The sequence below is a fragment of the Calonectris borealis genome, chromosome 2, assembly GCF_964195595.1.
Source record: "Calonectris borealis chromosome 2, bCalBor7.hap1.2, whole genome shotgun sequence".
NCBI classification, from domain to species: Eukaryota; Metazoa; Chordata; class Aves; order Procellariiformes; family Procellariidae; genus Calonectris; species Calonectris borealis.
The window spans coordinates 27,529,888-27,548,594 of record NC_134313.1 but is presented as its reverse complement, the minus strand read 5'-3'; the positions used below and the strand labels follow the sequence as shown (position 1 = coordinate 27,548,594).

Sequence of the window (18,707 nt, the reverse complement as noted above, 5' to 3'; positions counted from 1 at the left end):
CCAGGAAAGGGAGAGGGGATAGAGCACTTGAGCTTGTGTATACTTAGGTGCTAAATTCAGTCAGCCACAGACACGGTTCTGCCAGCAATAAAGCTTCATTAATTTTTGTCACTTACGTGTTAAATGGGGAGGTGGTAGTCTCTTTGGCAGGGGTGTGGAGAAATAACATCTTTATTTTTATAAAACTCCTTATATGTGTGCAGCATCTAATACCTATATATCCATTAATATTATTTATTAACTCATCTACATTCAAAACCATTCTCCACATGATGTGTTGCAGTGTAAAATTATATAAACCCTGGCTGCTATTTGGGTGGTGTGAAAGTCTTGTAGTGTAATAGCTGTCAAAGCTTTAGCCCTTGAAAACTAAAGTGTTTACCAAAAAATTTTGACAATTCTTTGTTAAATATTTTTACACTTGCATATTGTTTAATGTTGTTTAATCCATATTTCAGTAGAACGGAAACTTATTTCCTATTTAGGATCATTGAACTGTTCGAGTATGGTTATTCTTTTTTTCATACTTAAAATCTTATGTATTTGATATATTGAGTCTGTAGAACCTGTTGTTAAGTATTAACAACAGTTAATATTACTGGGTTTAAATACAAATACCAATAAATATTGACTTACTGGGTATTTTTTAATGTAATTATTTTCATGGATTGTATGCATCACTTTTTTTTTCTTACAGTTTTGGAGAAAACATGATGGACGTGCTATGAAAGACTGCATGTTCACATACGCAAAAAACTACCTACTTTCACATTTAATTTCTTCACACAATCACAGAATGGTTGAGGTTGGCAGGGTCCTCTGGAGGTCATTTTGGCCAATCCCCTACTCAAGCAGGGCCACCTAGAACCAGTTGCCCAGGACCGTGTCCAGACGGCTTTTGAATATCTCCAAGGAGTGAAACTCCACAACGTCTCTGGGCAACCTGTGCCAGTGCTCAGTCATCCTCACAGTGAAAAAGTGTTTCCTGATGCTCAGAGGGAACCTCCTATTTCAGTTTGTGCCCATTGCCTCTGGTCCTGTCATTGGGCACCACTGAAAAGAGCCTGGCTCTGTCTTGTACACCCTCCCTTCAGATACTTGTACACATTGATAAGATCCCCCTGAGCCTTCTCATCTCCAGGCAAAACACTCTTAGCTCTTTCAGCCTTTCCTCGTAGGAGAGATGCTCTAGTCCCTTCATCATCTTAGTGGCATGCGCTGGACTATATCAAGCAGCTCCATTTCTCTCTTGTACTGGTGAGCCTGGAGCCAGACACAGTACTCCATGACTTCAGCATTTATGTTTCTTGACTTTAGTGTTTATGCTGTTTTAAATTTTGCCTGTGAAATTTGCTGGGGTATTTTTTCCTAATCTGTTCAAAAATGTTAGCAGAGCATCATTCTCCACATTAGTCATTCTAGTCAATTGGAGTCATTTCCAAGAGGTTTGTATAAAATCATTAGTACTTTGCAATTGCTTGCAAATAGCTGGAATGCCTTGTCTTTTTCAAAGAAATGGGACAGATTCCACAGTAATTTTGTAGGGGAAGAATCCACAACTTGATAAAATCATTAAATGGCTAAAGTGATCTTTTTATTTTAACATTTTTTTCTTGTAGTGCAAAATTTCAGTTTCCAAGATTTTATTGGATTTTGCTAATCCAATCTTTTATGACCTTTTCCTTGAATATAATGGTGACAATGGACAACAATATCTTTGGGCCGTGCCAGTTTTAAACTTGAATCTTCAATACAGTGAAATGTTTGTTAATCAAGGTAAGATTGTCATAGTAACATTTCTGTGAATTTAAATAATCTGAATACCTTCAAATAGAAAGAATTTGTATTAATTCCTATTACTGAGTTGTTTTTAAAGATATCGCAACCCACCATAACTTGTTCCTGTTTTAAGGATTTAATATTTTGTGGGCAAGTTCTGATAGTGTTAAATGCAAGCTTTGGTTGCATACACCGTCCCAACCAACCATATGCACAAATAAAGTAATCTAGTTTCATTATGTATTTGTTTAAGTTGAAAATAAATAATTTTCCATCCTGAATACAATTATATGTATCATACAGTTATGTGTATCGTTTCTAGTAGATTTCATTCTTTTTGTGTGTTGCATTAGTTTTTAAATATTATGTGACTGTCACGTTTTTTCAAAGGCAGTAATATGAACAACTGGCTTTTGACTCGTCGATTTTTTTTGGTGGATACACTAAGTGGAAGAGAGAATGACTTGGGAAAACTACCAAGAGTAATTCGAATTGCTAGCAAAATAACAGTAAGGTGATTAATTGCATATAATATATAGTCCATAGAAAATAAAGCCAATTTTGTGCAGTCTGCATTTTATTGTCTTAAAAGAAAGGTGTTTTATTGTGTTGTTTCTAATATGTCTTGTGCTGCTTTTTCCATTGCATAGTTGGAAATAGCAAAAGTTTCCATAGGTTGTTCTGATGAGTGGGTGAGAAAACATAACATTGACTTGTGGGGCTTAAAATTACTGTGATTACTTTCCAGGTAAAATGGATCAACCTATGTATGCATAATGCAAGTTAGCAGGTATTCAGTCACCTCTTAGAAGCAGGTGTCATCTGGAAAGACCTAAAAACTCCTCTGTTAATTCTTTTTCAATGTATATGTTACTGACTATACAAGGATGCTATTTCATACTCCATATTCTTTTTTGCAGTATTTTTACAAACTGTTGCCTATTCCGTTGTACAATCCAGAATAGGCTTGTAGTCATTTAACTGAAATTGTGAGACTACCTGTTAGGGTCATTACTGATAGGTCATCTCAACTGGAATATGTTTTGGGAGAATCCTTTTTTCTCCTCCTTTACGTAATGTCTTCCTCTGAGATGACTGTCTAAAATTTGAGATCTCCCTTTTCCGTTTGTTCTTCTTCACAACTTAAAAGGATTGCTGAGTAGCACTGAGTACTGAGCCATGCAAGTAATCGTCTTGAAGATTAATTTAATGTACTAACTCCATTTGCTGAGAATTACATATTACATTATTTCAAAAAATAAGGATTAGCTTATGTATGTTAGGAGAACGCCCTCCCACACCGCCTTGGAAAAAAGGATAATGCCAGAAATTCAAAATAAATGTAGAAAAGGTCATTCCGTAATGTTTTGAGAAAAGTTACCTTTTGGAATTGACTTCAATTGCAGCTATCAAAATGTGAGCAGTAGGTAAAGATTGATTCAGATATTTTCTTACAAATAAGCAATCCTTCCCAGCTTTTTCGTTTTATATATTTGTGTATGTGCCTTTGTACACTGGTTGCTTTTAAAATGTGAATTGCCATGTCATTGGGTTTGAAACTCACATTTTATTGATCAGGTTGTCCTGTTCATTTAGTATTTTCTTAGTAGTACAAGTTTCAGTCAATACTTTCCAAGCAATTAATCCATTTTCTGTATTAAAAATAATACTCTCTATTTCTGCAGTATTCGTCTGGTATCCCATACTCAGAGGGGAACTATCTACCCTCCTCTGCTTAGCATCGCTTACACAGATGTGCTTGTCCAAAACCCTGAAACCCAGAGTGTAGTGGTGAGATCTTTGTACTATCTTAATTGAACTGATTTGTTAATCATACTTTTAGTTCTGTTGGAATTCCAGTTGAGTGAACATTTTTGGGGAGGTTGTAAAAATCTAATAAGTAGTTTCGAGTTCTGCTCAGTTTTGAAGTTGCAAGTTTTCACTAAAACTTAAAGCTTTTAAAACAAAGCAGTTAAAAGTATTTTCTTTTTAATTTATCTTGAGTCTTTTTTAATTTAAAATACTTAGAATTTTACAATTGATTGTATAATGCTAAATTAGGCTACAGTTCAAATAAAATTATACACACAGAAAATAACAGGAAAAGTACTCTTCATGCAATGCACTGAAAGCAGCAATTTATGCAAGAAATTGAATTTTTTTATTGAAAGCAATGCATTAAGAGGAGGTTGTTATGACACAGACATTTCAGGTCACTTGTAGTTTAAGTTAAAATATTGCTAATATATCTAAAATACCCTTTAGTGTTTTGTCTGCTGTGTATTATTTTACAGCACATCTCTAAGAATTAAAGTAAAATAATAAAAAATCTGTAGCCAGAGAGGTTGGAGACCAGTTTGGGGGGTCATCCTCTACTGAAAGCCACCTCGTTCTGCTGTAGCAGATGCAGAAGGGGCATTTCCTACTTGCCCTTTCGTCTGCCACGATGGGCAGCAGCTCAGATGTCCCATTCCTGTGCCTTGTTTGCTTGTTAGATCATGCTGCTTTAAAAAGTGAAAATGTTGAGCTTAATATAGTAGAATAATCATTCTGCTATTTAAAAAATTACAATATTAACATTTTCTGCTTATCAACCTTCAACAGTTCAGGCTTCCAGTAGAGATAGACATCTAGCTAGAAATTTCTGGTGCTAGAACCATTCCTTGCATTCCATATTAGCTGCATGAAAGGAGAGGAGAGAGAGAGAATTAGAAAGATAGAAAAATTAGTCAGACACTTCTTCCCTGCCTAAATGATGTCTTTATTTAACCAGAGAAACAGCACTGGTTTTAGAAAATAATTCATTCAGATGGTGATGGCAGGAACAATTGTTTTTAGTTTCTCTATTTTATATTATGCTATTTCACCCTTACATCTACATCTGATCTACTAACGTGTTGTCAATTTTGGATGTCTTGTTGCATTTAACAAATTTTATGCAACTAAAAAGACACATTGAATTTCATTCCAAGTTCTATAAACACTGAGCTTCTAGAAACTGAGCATACTTAGACTTAAATCCAAGTGAGGTGACAGAATGAGCTCTGACAGGAAAAGATGTTTTGGGAAGCCAAGGTGGGGAAGAGGAGGGATTGGTTTGGGGGAGTTTTGTCCCTTTTTTTTAAACTGAATTTAAAGTACTATTCATTATCATACTTGTGTTAACTTTAGTCTTGCAGTGAAAAAGATTCAGGCCAGAATGTTGTAAAACCAAGACAAATATTTTCTCTTCCTTGTACAAATCTTTTAGACCAAATTCAAAATAGGTCTTGGGTTAGACAGATATTTAAGCTAGAGGGAGCAATTTTAATGCTGCATGACAATTTTTATTTCATTCAAGCTGGAAAAAAAAATTAGTGTCTGAGCTATGTAAGAGCTCACTTTATGATTTTGCATATTGGTGTAATTACATTAAAGTTACTTTTAATCAGCACTGATAAAAGGGAAAATATCAAACCTTTGGTGTCTCCTTTCAGAAGGAAAAAAATTATGCACATTTGAAAGGATTACAATTAGGTACAGCTAGTAACTTGTAGATAGCAGGCATCCACCCCCAACATTACTGTTGGTAAAATCTGCACTAAGTGTAGCACAGCACATGCTAGTACTAAGCCTAGCACTGTAGCACACCAAGTCAGATGTATACACTAAAAGAAGGTATATGTTGTACTTATATAGTAGCCCTGGATGGGAATTCCCACCAACTAAAAGTGTGAAAACTACCACTGTCTATAACGGTTGTAGCATTTCAGAATTTCTATGCATATTTACTTTCTGTATCTTAATATTTAGGTTTCCTTCTCAGTCAATTATGAGATGAATCAGTCAGAGGCTCAGATTCAGACTGATGTAAGTTGTATTGCCCTTTAATTTGTCGATATAATGATTTACTTCTATTCTGTGGTTTTTAAAAATATCTGCAAATAATTTTTCATTCTCTTCAGATCACATTGGGTGTGTTGGGTGGGCTTGCAGCGTTATGGTCCCTTCTCAAGACTGCAGGCTGGAAGAGGCGTACAGGAAGCTCTATAATTGACTTGCAGGTATAAACAGCTGGTAACCTAAAAAGGGACATGTCTTCCTCTCTTTAAGGAGACCTTTGCTATCATTTGCTGTGATACAACTATTATGTTTCTTAAGGTAACTGAAATAATTTCTAGCCTACCTGCATAGAACTGTGACCTGGAGTTAGGCTCACTTGAGGAAGTAGGTTTTTTGCATTTTTTTGGATTCTGATGTTGTCATTTAGGAAATATTTTAGCTAAAAATAATGGTATTTACAGAGCTATTCTGATCAATCGAGTGGCCTTAGTTTTCAGATCAATTCTTCTTTGAACAACTCTAGCATGTAGGAGTTTCAGATACTCAATATACCATAAATATATGACCATAGTAGAAAAATTTTGTTCAAGGCTACTTTTCAGTACTAGAGTTTCCTGCAGTGTGAGCTGCATAACATTTTATATGAATGTACATACGTATTACTTAATTAGTTTTACAGAACTCTACAGTGTGTTTTTATAATTGCAGACGGTTTTGAAGTTCTTACTGTTTTATGCTGGAGACCTTGCCAACGTTTTCTTTGTCATCACAGTGGGCACAGGGATTTATTGGCTTGTGTTCTTCAAAGTGAGTGTTTTTCCAGATTTGGGTGTTATGAAAACCTATTAATATTGCATGTATTTTTACACAAAAATTCATTTTCTTTCTTTTTTCTTTCTTTTTTTTTTTTTTTGCCTTTCTGGTCAGACTATTGAGGCAAGTTCTATATCATATTCTGGTTTGTGTGCTTAAATTTCTGTGTTTACCTGTTTCTTTTCCTTAGGAGTCATTGTACTTGTGGTCTGCTTAATAGTCTCTTAAAATATTTCACAAATTCAAAATGATTGCACATTAAATACTGATATTTTTCTGCAAAAATGTTGTTCACTCTTAAGCACTTACTATGTTGTTACATATGCCGTCCACACTGTTTCAGTGTAACTTCTCAATTACAGGCTCAGCAGTTTGTCTCTGTCCTTTTACCACTTCCATCTCAAGAAGAAGATTTTGTTACATATGTAGCATGTGCGTTTAGTTTGAAGGTAAATATTTTTTTCTCAGGCATTAAAGACATTTCAACATATGCTTCTGTATATTTTCAGTAGGCTTGTTTTTAAACATCTTGTACAGTTCATTTTATTAATGTATAGATGTAAAAAATTATTTTATTCTAAGAATTAAGTCATTTTTCCATAGACATTTATTTTGTGGAGTCTTTATAGGGAAACAAATGTCTAAGGAAGATGATCTATGGAAAATTATTCTTTCAAGGGTAAAGGTGTAAAGAAACCCAAATAAAATAACACCATATCAAAAAAAGCAAGTGCTTTCTTTTAAAGCAGAATATAAGTGCTGTCAGTTCCTGATTAAAAAGAAGACATTAAAATAATTATGTTCAAGCATACTTGTAGAATTCAGAGATCAGTATTCTGTCTTCATGGGACATAGAAGTATTTTATCAATTATGGGTATTATATTGAATTGGAATTTGTAATACAGGTTAATATGTTACAGGAAAATACTTAGTCAATTTTTTTTTAATTTGTTGCTTTGCTGTATTTTCTTCATTATTTTGGACATCGTCACATGACTTACCATTACTCCAAGCTTTTGAATTTTTAAAACAAAGATGTATCAAAAGTTGGTAACAAAGTTGCAGTGTCAAGTATAGCCAAGTATATTACTTGTTATGTTTAATGAATGAAATGGGCAATGACTGTTTCTTCATCTTTGTCTATATGCTGTTGCTGTCCTTACTTGTTTATTTCTACTTTCTCTTTCTTAGGCTCTGCAATTCTTACAATTGCTGGTTTCACAACTCACTATAGATATTTTCTTCATTGACTGGGAAAGACCTAAGGGCAAAGTTCTTAAAGCAGTTGAAGGTAACTCAAACTATGCTTGCTTGTATAAACAGCTTTGGTTGAATTTGGATATTACTGTCAAGTATTAAATTTCAGAGCTTTATTTTGTGTATTCTTTTTAGGTGAAGGTGTTATTAAGAGTGCTGCTGCACCTGTGAGCATATGGAGGACATATTTTATAGCAAATGAATGGAATGAAATTCAGACAGTGAGGAAGATAAATCCTGTCTTTCAAGTGCTTGCAGTTCTTTTTTTTCTGGAGGTATTATTACTACAATTATCATTGTTATTGTTATTAATTTTTTATGATTCACAACCAGAGGGTAACATAAGGGTCTGGTTTTTAATTCTTGCATTCTCCGTGGTAATAGTGGGTGACGTTCAAGTTCACTGGAAAACATGAACTTAGTAAAATAATTATTAATACATTTTTTAATTCATATGTATGTATGTATAGGTTATTGCAATATTTCATTAAGGAAGACTTAAAAAAAAAAAAGACTTTAATTACCTTAGAGACCTTTGTTAGTTTTGTTTGGTTTTTTTAAGGTAATGAGTTGCCCTAAATGGCTTAAGAGACTGATAAATCTGTGTACGCACTCAATTCTTTGTCTTCTGGGTCCCTCCTGCCATAGTCTACAGCTTTATTTCTGGTTTCATATTTATCTGAACTGAGCTTCCTTCCTGCTAATTTGCTATAGTGACCTTTTATAAAGCAGGAAATGAAATGTGCCAGTTCTGTTCCTGATGCCTTCAGTTACAGCTTAAGGATATGTAAGAAACTGTGCTTTAGCTTTTCAAAAACATTTTGGTTTGTTTCTTCTGTAGTTTGGTAAGTACTTTTATTTTGGGAAGTATTCTTAAAGCGTGTAGCATACAGTTGTTTATGTGAGGTTCTTTTACACATTTTTAATACGTTTCTTCATTTTTATATTTCTGTTCTTAAATTTCCTATTTTTCTTTTAAATTATATACAGTAAAAAACCCCAAACTTTCCTCATTCACTACATCAGTATTTTTGCTGTTGGTAAATACTGGCCAGGAACAACTTCTGTGCCATGTTACAAGGAAGGAATGGGAGAAAAGAGAGCACGTATTCCCAAAACTAACTAGTCTCCTCAGGTTACTCTTCATAGGCTCCTGGTATTACCAGAAGGGAGAGGCTGTTCTAAGTAGAGAGTGATTAACACCTTACTCTATAATTCCTGCTATGAATTTCACTCTGGAGAATCCCTTTCTTGCCACTGATGGTGGAGGAGGTCATGAAAGATACCTAAATAGGCTAAAATTGGTGTTTGTGAAAACCTCAGATAATCTTTATAACTTTGATTGTCATGCTGGAGTTTGGAATGTAGTTTCCCTAGAAGTATAATGCATGGGGTAGATACGGCAATCAGCTGCTCACTGCAAGGGGGGGAACTTCTGCATTGCTCAAAACCTGTCTTCTTGGGTTACCAATTTTGATAAAGTGACTGTTCAGTTCTCATTAATCATAGTGATAGGCTGTACAGTAGTAGAAAACAAGCCAGGAAAAGTAATAGTTGGAGGAAGTTGGGAAGCGTCTCCCTCCCCTCAGGCCTCATGTCTGGCACCAAAGCAGCCGCTTGGTTGGCACCGGTCACTGTGGCAGTGTTGACTCCCTGGCTAGTGCAGATAGCCCTCTGGCAGCAAAAGTGAGCTTTTCAATATTGTACGGGGTCTGGCTGGGATGGAGTTAATTTTCTTCATAGCAGCCCACAGGGTGCTGTGTTTTGGATTTGTGGCTAAAACAGGGCTGATAACACACCAATGTTTTGGCTGTTGCTGAACAGCGCTTGCACAGCGCGGGGAGGGCTGTCAACCCACCCCAAATATGTTTCTGGTGCAGCTTCAGTTCTGAATGATTTTCACAAAATTTTCGTCTCTTAAGTTTCAAAACAGTGCTTCTCTCATCTTTTTTATTTGGGAACTTTCTCTAGATTGTTTGTTTAAAATAGATTCAGCCATAAAGACAGTGGAGGGAAATATATTTCTATTCAATAAAAACAAAAAAATCAGTTTCTTTCAGTTGCAAAACAGATAAAAAATTTGTTTTAATGCTGGAATATATAGGACCAAAAAGCTGAAATTTGGCAGAAATAATATCCCTATGCAGTCTAGCAGTAGAATCCTTTGGAGTTTTTCAGTAAAAATCAATGTTGACTTGCCATGAGATTTAGGTGCATATATTTTTGAATTTATGTATCAACGCATATATGTACAGTTTATGTTTTTAATTATGTTTCTCAGTAATAACACTGGATCACACAATTGGGCTCTATCATAGTGAACATGCTACTATTCCCAGGTCCATTTTTCCTAATATTTTCTTCTTACTTCCTGTTATGATGGAAACAACAGGGTCATAATTAATACTATTCATGGCCTCATGTTGTTATATTGGCCGTCTTATCTCTTCAGGTGGTGGGATTTTCAAACCTGGCTTTAATGGATTCTTCTTCCAGTCTTACAAGAAGCAGTGAGAGTTACATAGCTCCTTGGAGCCGCATTTTAAGATTTGGTGTGTCTGCTGCACTCTGGCTAGCCATTGCCTTCTTACAGGTACGTGAAACATGTGCCATACTGAATTATCATTTTCAGGCTAGTTCTTGGAAGCTAGAATATATCACTAGGTCTTTCAAACTATGTATCATAGCATTGGGTATACTCTTAACTGTTTTGCGTGATCTAGACTTTTAGCTGCTTTAGCATGGTACACCTTTAGAACTCAAAATTAATCTTCTGAGCTATGAGACATCTTACTTTGTAGTCAGAATTTTAATCCTCTCAAAGATGTGAATTTATGCAACTACTTTGTTTTAACAACTTTGAAGCATCTCCAAGTTCAAAATGAAAAGCAGGTTATTGCTACACTTTACTTCTTAGAGGAAGGATGTCAATCCCATTTCATAGAGTCCAATGCAATGGTGGCCACTTCAGAAGTCTGTAACTTGTGGGTGTTAAAATGTGAAGTTAATTGCTTAATAAAGTCAAAGCTGATGAACTAATAAAAGAAAATGTGGTTGATTTATTTCAGATTATATTTTTTTCTGTGTTTTATGAAAGATTTGTTGAAGATAAGATAAGCCAATTTGTTGACCTGTGTTGTATGAGCAATGTAAGTATTTCTTTGTCTCATTTGTACAGTGACATTTTTAATAGAATAATATATATGATAGTTTTAAGAATATTAAATAATATTTATTAATTTAATTTAATCAGAGATTACTAGCTAACAGCCAAAGTCAATGTTTCTTTCAGCTGCCTTTATTGGTGCAATCTACATGAAGAATTCAGTTAAACTTTAATTGGAAAAAGATTCTGGAATCATAGGTATCAATATGTTCTTCTAGACATGCGATTTTTAGGTTGTTTTTTTTAAGTTAAATTAGTTACATATTCTCATACAGAATTAAAAAGTAACAAATTATGACAGAAATTAGGTGTGGAACGATTTGCTGCCATTCCTTCTACTGGTTTGCATTTTAGTACTTTTGTCTTACAGACACAGCTGTCTTGGTTTTATTTAACATGTTTATGTTTCAGTTTCTGCTCCTATCTTGTGGTTGTCCCTCAACCGCTGAACTTCATGGTTGTCCCTCCTGGACAGTTATCACCTTTTGCATGCATTTTCACTTACTCACATCTGAACTACTTCCCTTTCTCTAGTTTAAATATGGGTCTTGAAGCTTTGTACTGCAGGAATTCCTTTTTAACCAAAGAAGAGTGCAGTCAGAACAGGTTGGATTAGCTCATTTGGCCAGAACTTTTTAAAAATATAGAGATTAACCCCTTCTATCAGCCTTTCCAGCCTTGGTTATTCTCTTCCATGAAAAACCCATGTAGTGCATAGGTTGTAGAGAGAGTTAATTTTGGTTTTTATGTGATTAATAAGCATTGTATCATACTGAATGAAATTCTATTAAATACAGTCTCCTAGGAGCTCAACTGGAATCATGCATACGTATTATGTGTCACAGAAATAACTTTTGAATCAAAATAAAAGCCAATAACGTTGCTTTAATTTTTTGGCTCTGTGGAATTAAGTAGTGATCCTTGCTTTTGATAAACTGAACTTGAAGCTGGTGTGTGTATCTAGTTAAACATAGATAAAACTAATCAGTAAAAGAGTTATTAAATATTTTTCTGCCATATTTATTTTGGTACCTGCCTACTTTGTATTTGTAGAAGGGCTAGTCTTGCTGATCTCCACTGTGAATTCAAAAGTTCAAAAATAAAATTATAATGTTTAATTAAAGTATTCTTCTCTTCCTCCATCTCTTTTAGATTTCAGTGTTTCTCTTGTCACACAGCTGCTTTGGTTATTATATCCATGGTCGCTCTGTGCATGGACATGCAGATACCAATATGGAAGAAATGAATATGAACCTAAAGAGAGAAGCAGTAAGTAAAAGTAGTAAAGTTTATACCTGCTCTAATTATTTATTTTATTAAAAAACCCCACACCTTTGCATTATGGATCTGCACTTGTGCGTTACATTGCACCAAGTTATGATACTGAAAAGATACCAGCTGTTGGTAAGCTCGTGGCCGCATTCAAAGAGATGCATACCAAGAAGCTTTCATAAAGAGACAAATCTGAAAAACTCCTAATAAAGAGATATCTACTCTTCCAATAAATTCTTTTATACCATCTTTTCTCCTCTGATGATATAACCTATTCTTTACAGAAATTCATTTGAATAAGTATTTTTTCTAGTTTGTCATATGTTTATCTTTGCTGCAAGATCAGACAAATGTAGAATCATAGAATAGAATCATAGAATAGTTTGGGTTGGAAGGGACCTTTAAAGGTCATCTAGTCCAACCCCCCTGCCATGGGCAGGGACATCTTCAACTAGATCAACTTGCTCAGAGCCCCATCCAACCTGACCTTGAATGTTCCCAGGGATGGGGCATCTACCACCTCTCTGGGCAACTTGTTCCAGTGTTTCACCACCCTCATTGTAAAACATTTCTTCATTATATCTAGTCTAAATCTATCCTCTTTTAGTTTAAAACCATTCCCCCTTGTCCTGTCGTAACAGGCCCTGCTAAAAAGTTTGTCCCCATCTTTCTTATAAGCCCCCTTTAAGTACTGAAAGGCCACAATAAGGTCTCCCCGGAGCCTTCTCTTCTCCAGGCTGAATAACCCCGACTCTCTCAGCCTTTCTTCATAGGAGAGGCGTTCCATCCCCTTGATCATTTTTGGGCCCTCCTCCTCCTCCAACAGGTCCATGTCTTTCTTGTGCTGAGGGCTCCAGAGCTGGACTCTACTGCAGGTGGGGTCTCACCAGAGCAGAGTAGAGGGGCAGAATCACCTCCCTCAACCTGCTGGCCACGCTTCTTTTGATGCAGCCCAGGATACGGTTGGCCTTCTGGGCTGCGAGCGCACATTGCTGGCTCATGTCCAGCTTTTCATCCACCAGTACCCCCAAGTCCTTCTCGGCAGGGCTGCTCTCAATCCCTTCATCCCCCAGCCTGTATCGATACTGGGGGTTGCCCTGACCAGGTGCAGGACCTTGCACTTGGCCTTGTTGAACCTCATGAGGTTCACACGGGCCCAGTTCTCGAGCTTGTCCAGGTCCCTCTGGATGGCATCCCATCCCTCAGGTGTGTCGATCGCACCACTCAGCAGGTTTCATCTGCAAACTTGCTGAGGGTGCCCTCGACAAAGGATATTTCTATTTCAATGATAAGGGGACAGAAAAAAACATAACCATGTGAAAATTAAATCTCAAGCATTGAAATGTAGAGGAATTTTTTTAATAATATTTTTGACTTGTGTGTTCCTATAATTTTTCCCTAATTGCTTTTTTTAATATAGTTTTGGAAAAAACAGGTTTTTTCCCTATAGAGATGTTGGATTTTCTATTTTCTTGGGGTTTTTGCAATTTGTTGAATGTGACCTGAAAAACGTATGGAAAAAGCCAGGAATCCAAAGCACAAAAAAAGCAGGACAAGTATAGAATAAATGATAAACATAAAAGAAATGAATGTCGAGAGATATACTAGAAGGTAATGAACTGAACACGGGTGAAAAAAGGAATATGTCTTTGTGACAGCAGGGGTCAGGATTTCATGTCCTAAGAAAATCATGCTATAATAGAAGCAAGAGTGCAGTGGATTCAAATACATAGAGATATTAAGTACTATGTGTACAGGAAAGAGAGCAAATGAAAAGCTTTTGACTTTTTGGGGTCTATGAATGACATTAATAATGCTAATTTACAATCGTTTTAATTGTATAGGAAAATCTATGTAGTCAGAGAGGTTTATTACCGAACACAGATGGCCAGACATTTCAGATTTCCATTTCAAGAAAAATGCGACTGCACTATGACAGGATTCATGAAACCCTAACAAGAGTAAGTGAGATATTTATATTCTGTAAATGTTATTTAAAATACGTAATTTTTCTGCTGAAGTCATGGTCATGTTATATTTCAGAAACGTGGTCCTGCTAGGCTTTTGGACTCATCTGCAAATACTTTCGAACAAAGCACAAGGGCATACAACACCATGAACAAATTTCTCAGTTCTTTTATTGATCACGTATGTATATTGATATTACTATATTAAGGAAAATATGATTATAGTAAGTAGAGACTAAAAATTGTAAATCTGAAAGACTGTAATTTCTCTTTAAGCATATGTGCTTAAAGACTTGTTGTTAAAGACTTTATGGCAACTAGAATAGTGCTTCATAAAAAAAAAAAGAGGAGTACTGTCCAACAGTGCAGCCTGCTCTTAAAAATGACAAATCCTTTTTTGTTATGTACTATGTACTTATTTTTGTCTTGGAATAGACCAGAGCTTTTTTCCATTCATAAAGGTCTAAGTAGCTGTACTTCACTTCGCAACAAGTACTTTTCTTTGAAATCATAAAACAAGAAGTATTGTTTTTCCTTTTCTTATAGGTTCATAAAGAAATGGATTATATTGTTAAAGATAAGTTGCTGCTTGAACGGATTCTTGGCATGGAGTTTATGGAACCAATAGAAAAAAGTATTTTTTACAATGGTAAAAAGATTTGTGACTTGTATTTGTACTATTATAAGTATGTAGGTTTCTGTGTAGATTTCTTTCCCAGTATTTCCAATCTAAACTGGACTTTACAGCAGGAGAGGTCATTAAATGACCGCCTGTGAGGAAGGTATTTAAGAGATGTTCTTCAGGTTACAGAAATCCTATTTATAATTAGTTGCTCGACTGCGATTTTTTTTCTTTTAGGCAACTGAAAGGATACTGTGTAGAGACATGCACATGTTTATGAAGTGCTCCTTTGACTTGCTATCTAGATCCAATATCCACCTTGTAAATGCAAAGACGACCCACAATATTTAAATAGCTTTTTTTTTAATATAGAACCAAATTTCTTACAAAACAACTAAAAGTACAGATAGACAATTTCTTTAAAGAGGATATTGATCACAGCAAGGATGTTTTAGTGGAATACTTGATGCTAATACACCACTCATCTTTGCAGACTCCACTAAGTAATTTGGGTTCTTGAATATTCTATTTTGAAGCTTTTTAAGCATTGCCAATACCTACAGCAAAAGTGAGTATTCCAGCAGAAACAGGGATGACACCAGTTCTGATTCTAGTCCCTGGAGCTATGCAAAATCAGTCAGACCTGGATTCTCCAATGTATCATCCTGAATCCCAAGCCCATGCTAAACCTAGCCATAAGTATTTCCAAGTGACCGGTACATGTGTTAAAAACAGATTTAGTGAAAGTTCTTGACCATATCTCAACCTTCAACCTGGGTTCCTAAAACTGAATCCCTGGAAGATTGATGCTGTGAAACACCAAGGCTCTAAAAACCTTAACCTGTTCACAGTTACTGCCAGGTGACCAATACCTGCATCACTGGAATCTTTATCCAGTGTTAGGTCCTCCACTTCCTCCACTTCCAAGGTTCTGAAACCCTGGGTCCTAGTCTTCTCCTATTAACAGATGTGGTCTGGGGACCAGTATTCACACTGCAATAAAATATGAGCTGTGAACTTAGGCCTGATATCAGTCTGCTTCCTCAGTCCCTGAACTGTACAGAATCCATCAAAAATTATCTTTGAAAACCTTAGTTCAGACCCTGATTCTACTCCTAACCATAAATATGGCCATCATCTGAATGAAAACTAAACATAACTAGTGATCCAAGATGATGCAAGCCCTCATTTTGAGCCCATCAAGTACTTGACTCTGCAGCCTCACTGTTCAGAAACTCTAAACTTTATCAGAACCGTAATCCAATCCATAGATATTACCAGATGACCATTACACATCCTAAATATGTCATTATTGTTACATAATAGCAATCCACAGATTACATCTCTGAGCTGCTCTATGCCACTGGGGCTGCAAAAGCTGAAGCCTAATTTGAATCTCAAACCTTGCTATATAATCAGGAATGCAGCACATGCTTTCAAACTAGCCATGATTGTAGTCTGATATTTTTGCTAAGTCTAGATGTCCGAATTACACCTAATTCATTAAAGGTTTGGGCTGTCCTCCCCTGTCATGGTGAAGCACTATCTTTAGTAATAAATGTTGCCAGATAGTCAGTATCTGCCTTAAAACTATAACTGGGTCTTTCTTCAGGCTCGGTCTGTGATTCCACACCTTGCAATATCAGTCATTCCAAAACCCTATTTTAAACCCCAGGTCTACTCAGCCATAAATATTGTCGGGTATGCAATGTCTGAGTTAGAATTAAGTGTATAAGCATAATGTGATGTCTCCAAATTGTGCAGTATTCAACAAAGGTTTGGTCTTTTGACTGTCATTGTTTCAAAGTTCATAATTATAGGAATTGATATAAAGATATTGTTTGATGGTTTAGACTGCCATGGTTCCCAGCAGTTTAGATACAAATTAGAATTTCGTGGCAGTAGGATATATACAATTTGGAATGAAAATATGCTGTTTCCAATAAAACTTGCATTAGACATTTTTCTGAAAAAGTAGAAAGGGGGAAAAGAATCTATTTTCTGTAATTGTTTATTTTAAGTGTTCTTTTCTCTTTTGAAAGTGGTGCTTTTTGATAAAATGAAGTGGATAAGTGGTCTAGACTACTTTGGCTATGAAAGAGGTATTTTAAGCTTAAAAGACCCATTTTCTGGGAAACTGTTAACCAGTGAACGAAGTTAAGCTCTGAACCTCCTCCCAAGTAAGGCTTTAAGCATATGTTTTTATTATTTTGTTGAGTTGAGGCCAGAGTTAACACTTGCTAAAAATTTCAGTGACAAGGAAGTTACATCTGCTTCTTGTTCAAAGCAGCCTTCTTTAAACAATCTGATTGAGATTTCAGGAGTGAATAAAGTTGCATGTGGCACGTGGGCTTTTCCTATTGTGTTCTGTCAATATTAAGCCATTTTATAAGTGAAAAGGTTTGTATTATTTTGCTTAAATAGAATGACATAACTAGCTCTTATGATGCCATAGAATGGCGTAACTAGCTCTTGCTCAGACTTTCCTTTTTCTTATCAGCTTTCTCAGCATGGACTGATGAACTCCACAAACTTGCATTTCACAGAAATAATCATTTTTCAAAAATTATTTTCTTTCTGTAGATGAAGGACACTCTTTCAGTGATGTTCTCTATTATGGCAATGAGACAACACTGCTCATCTTTGATATGCTGTTTTTCTCCATTGTGGATCTGGCTTCCCGAAGTTTTGTTTTAGCCGCTATTCTAACATATTTGCAACAAGAGGTAAATTTTAATTTAAGAACAAAGTAATATTTAAAAAATGTGGGTTACTATGGACGTTTATATAGTTAATTAGATAATTAAAGCACTAAGTTAGCAGTTTGTGGTGACAGAAGATTATACTGAGAGCTTATAAAGTAGTTCTTTGATTTTTTTGTCAAATAAGCTTGTGAGAAATTAATTTTATTCACATGCCTGTCATGAATAAAGAGGCTCCAAATAACTTTCAATAGAAAACACAAATAACTGTTAAAATTAATCACACATAATTATATCATATTTCAGGGTGGAAAGATACTGGGAAATATTTCAAAAATGCTAAAGGGAGTTAAGCGCTTAATTCACTCATGTTATTTATGATTTAAAGTTAATATGAAATTTTTTTTTTATATTAGGGACTGAAACATGCTGTTTTAAGTATTTCTTTGTTAAGATATTTTTTCTAAAATGTTCTTAGATATTTAGGTTTATTCGTAATACACTTGGGCAGAAGAATTTGGCATCCAAAACCTTGGTGGATGAAAGATTTCTCATTTAATTAAGAAGACGAAAAACTTTGTTGAGGAGTTAATCATGGAAATTATGTCCACGATCAAAGCATCTCTGACCTACAGATTAATTGTAGTGCACTTTTCAATAATAATAATGTAATGGTTTTGCAATTTATCATTTTTTATATTGTGTGCTATTAAGCTTTATTTTTGTGTATTTACAAATATTTTTTAATTTGTGAACACTAAGCCATAGGCCTTTAAAAGGAAAGGTGCCTGAAAATAAGACAGAAGTAAACTTACTGTTGTTATTATTAGAATAAGATAAAAATTATTTAATGGCTTTTGCTAAGATATGGACCACTCACTTTGAGGCAAAAATTTGAGCATTCCAGTTGGCGGGAGAGGTTGTCAACTCCTAGGTTTTCTGAAAATCCCTTAAATCTTTTTCTCTTTTTTTTGGTAATTTATTTTGAGGTATAAAGTTTAGCAAACATATTTCTAGTTTTACGTAGCACAGGACTTGTTCTGAATTAAATTAATATTTCAAGAGGACTATTTAAAGATCACTTATTTACAGCAACTTCAACTTGAAATTTTAACTTTTCTTTATTGTGTCATAGTACTGTATGCTTTTATCTCTTCTCTTGAAGTTTATCATTGTTTTTCTTGGGTGTGGACTATACATGACAAAGTTTCCTTGTGTTTGAGATACAGTAGTGTTACAGCAATGCAGAAAAACAGGCAGAGGAGAGGTTATAGGTATTTGGTGTTTGTTCCTGATTCTCTGTCAT

General features: G+C 35.2%; 1 protein-coding gene across 1 annotated transcript in view; it reads left to right on the top strand.

The window, feature by feature from the left end:
- The window catches only part of TMEM67 (transmembrane protein 67), a 31,768-nt gene extending 13,808 nt beyond the window's left edge, over positions 1–17,960 (top strand). Inside the window, exons 12-28 of the mRNA XM_075144593.1 lie at positions 1,620–1,776; positions 2,170–2,293; positions 3,465–3,570; positions 5,572–5,628; positions 5,724–5,822; positions 6,310–6,408; positions 6,777–6,863; positions 7,607–7,706; positions 7,808–7,947; positions 10,125–10,265; positions 10,741–10,821; positions 11,991–12,107; positions 13,955–14,071; positions 14,154–14,258; positions 14,624–14,726; positions 17,283–17,425; positions 17,880–17,960. Coding sequence (XP_075000694.1) covers positions 1,620–1,776; positions 2,170–2,293; positions 3,465–3,570; positions 5,572–5,628; positions 5,724–5,822; positions 6,310–6,408; positions 6,777–6,863; positions 7,607–7,706; positions 7,808–7,947; positions 10,125–10,265; positions 10,741–10,821; positions 11,991–12,107; positions 13,955–14,071; positions 14,154–14,258; positions 14,624–14,726; positions 17,283–17,425; positions 17,880–17,960 — 1,857 coding nt within the window. The remainder of the gene's footprint in view (positions 1–1,619; positions 1,777–2,169; positions 2,294–3,464; positions 3,571–5,571; positions 5,629–5,723; positions 5,823–6,309; positions 6,409–6,776; positions 6,864–7,606; positions 7,707–7,807; positions 7,948–10,124; positions 10,266–10,740; positions 10,822–11,990; positions 12,108–13,954; positions 14,072–14,153; positions 14,259–14,623; positions 14,727–17,282; positions 17,426–17,879) is intronic.
- Positions 17,961–18,707: the final 747 nt, after the last annotated feature.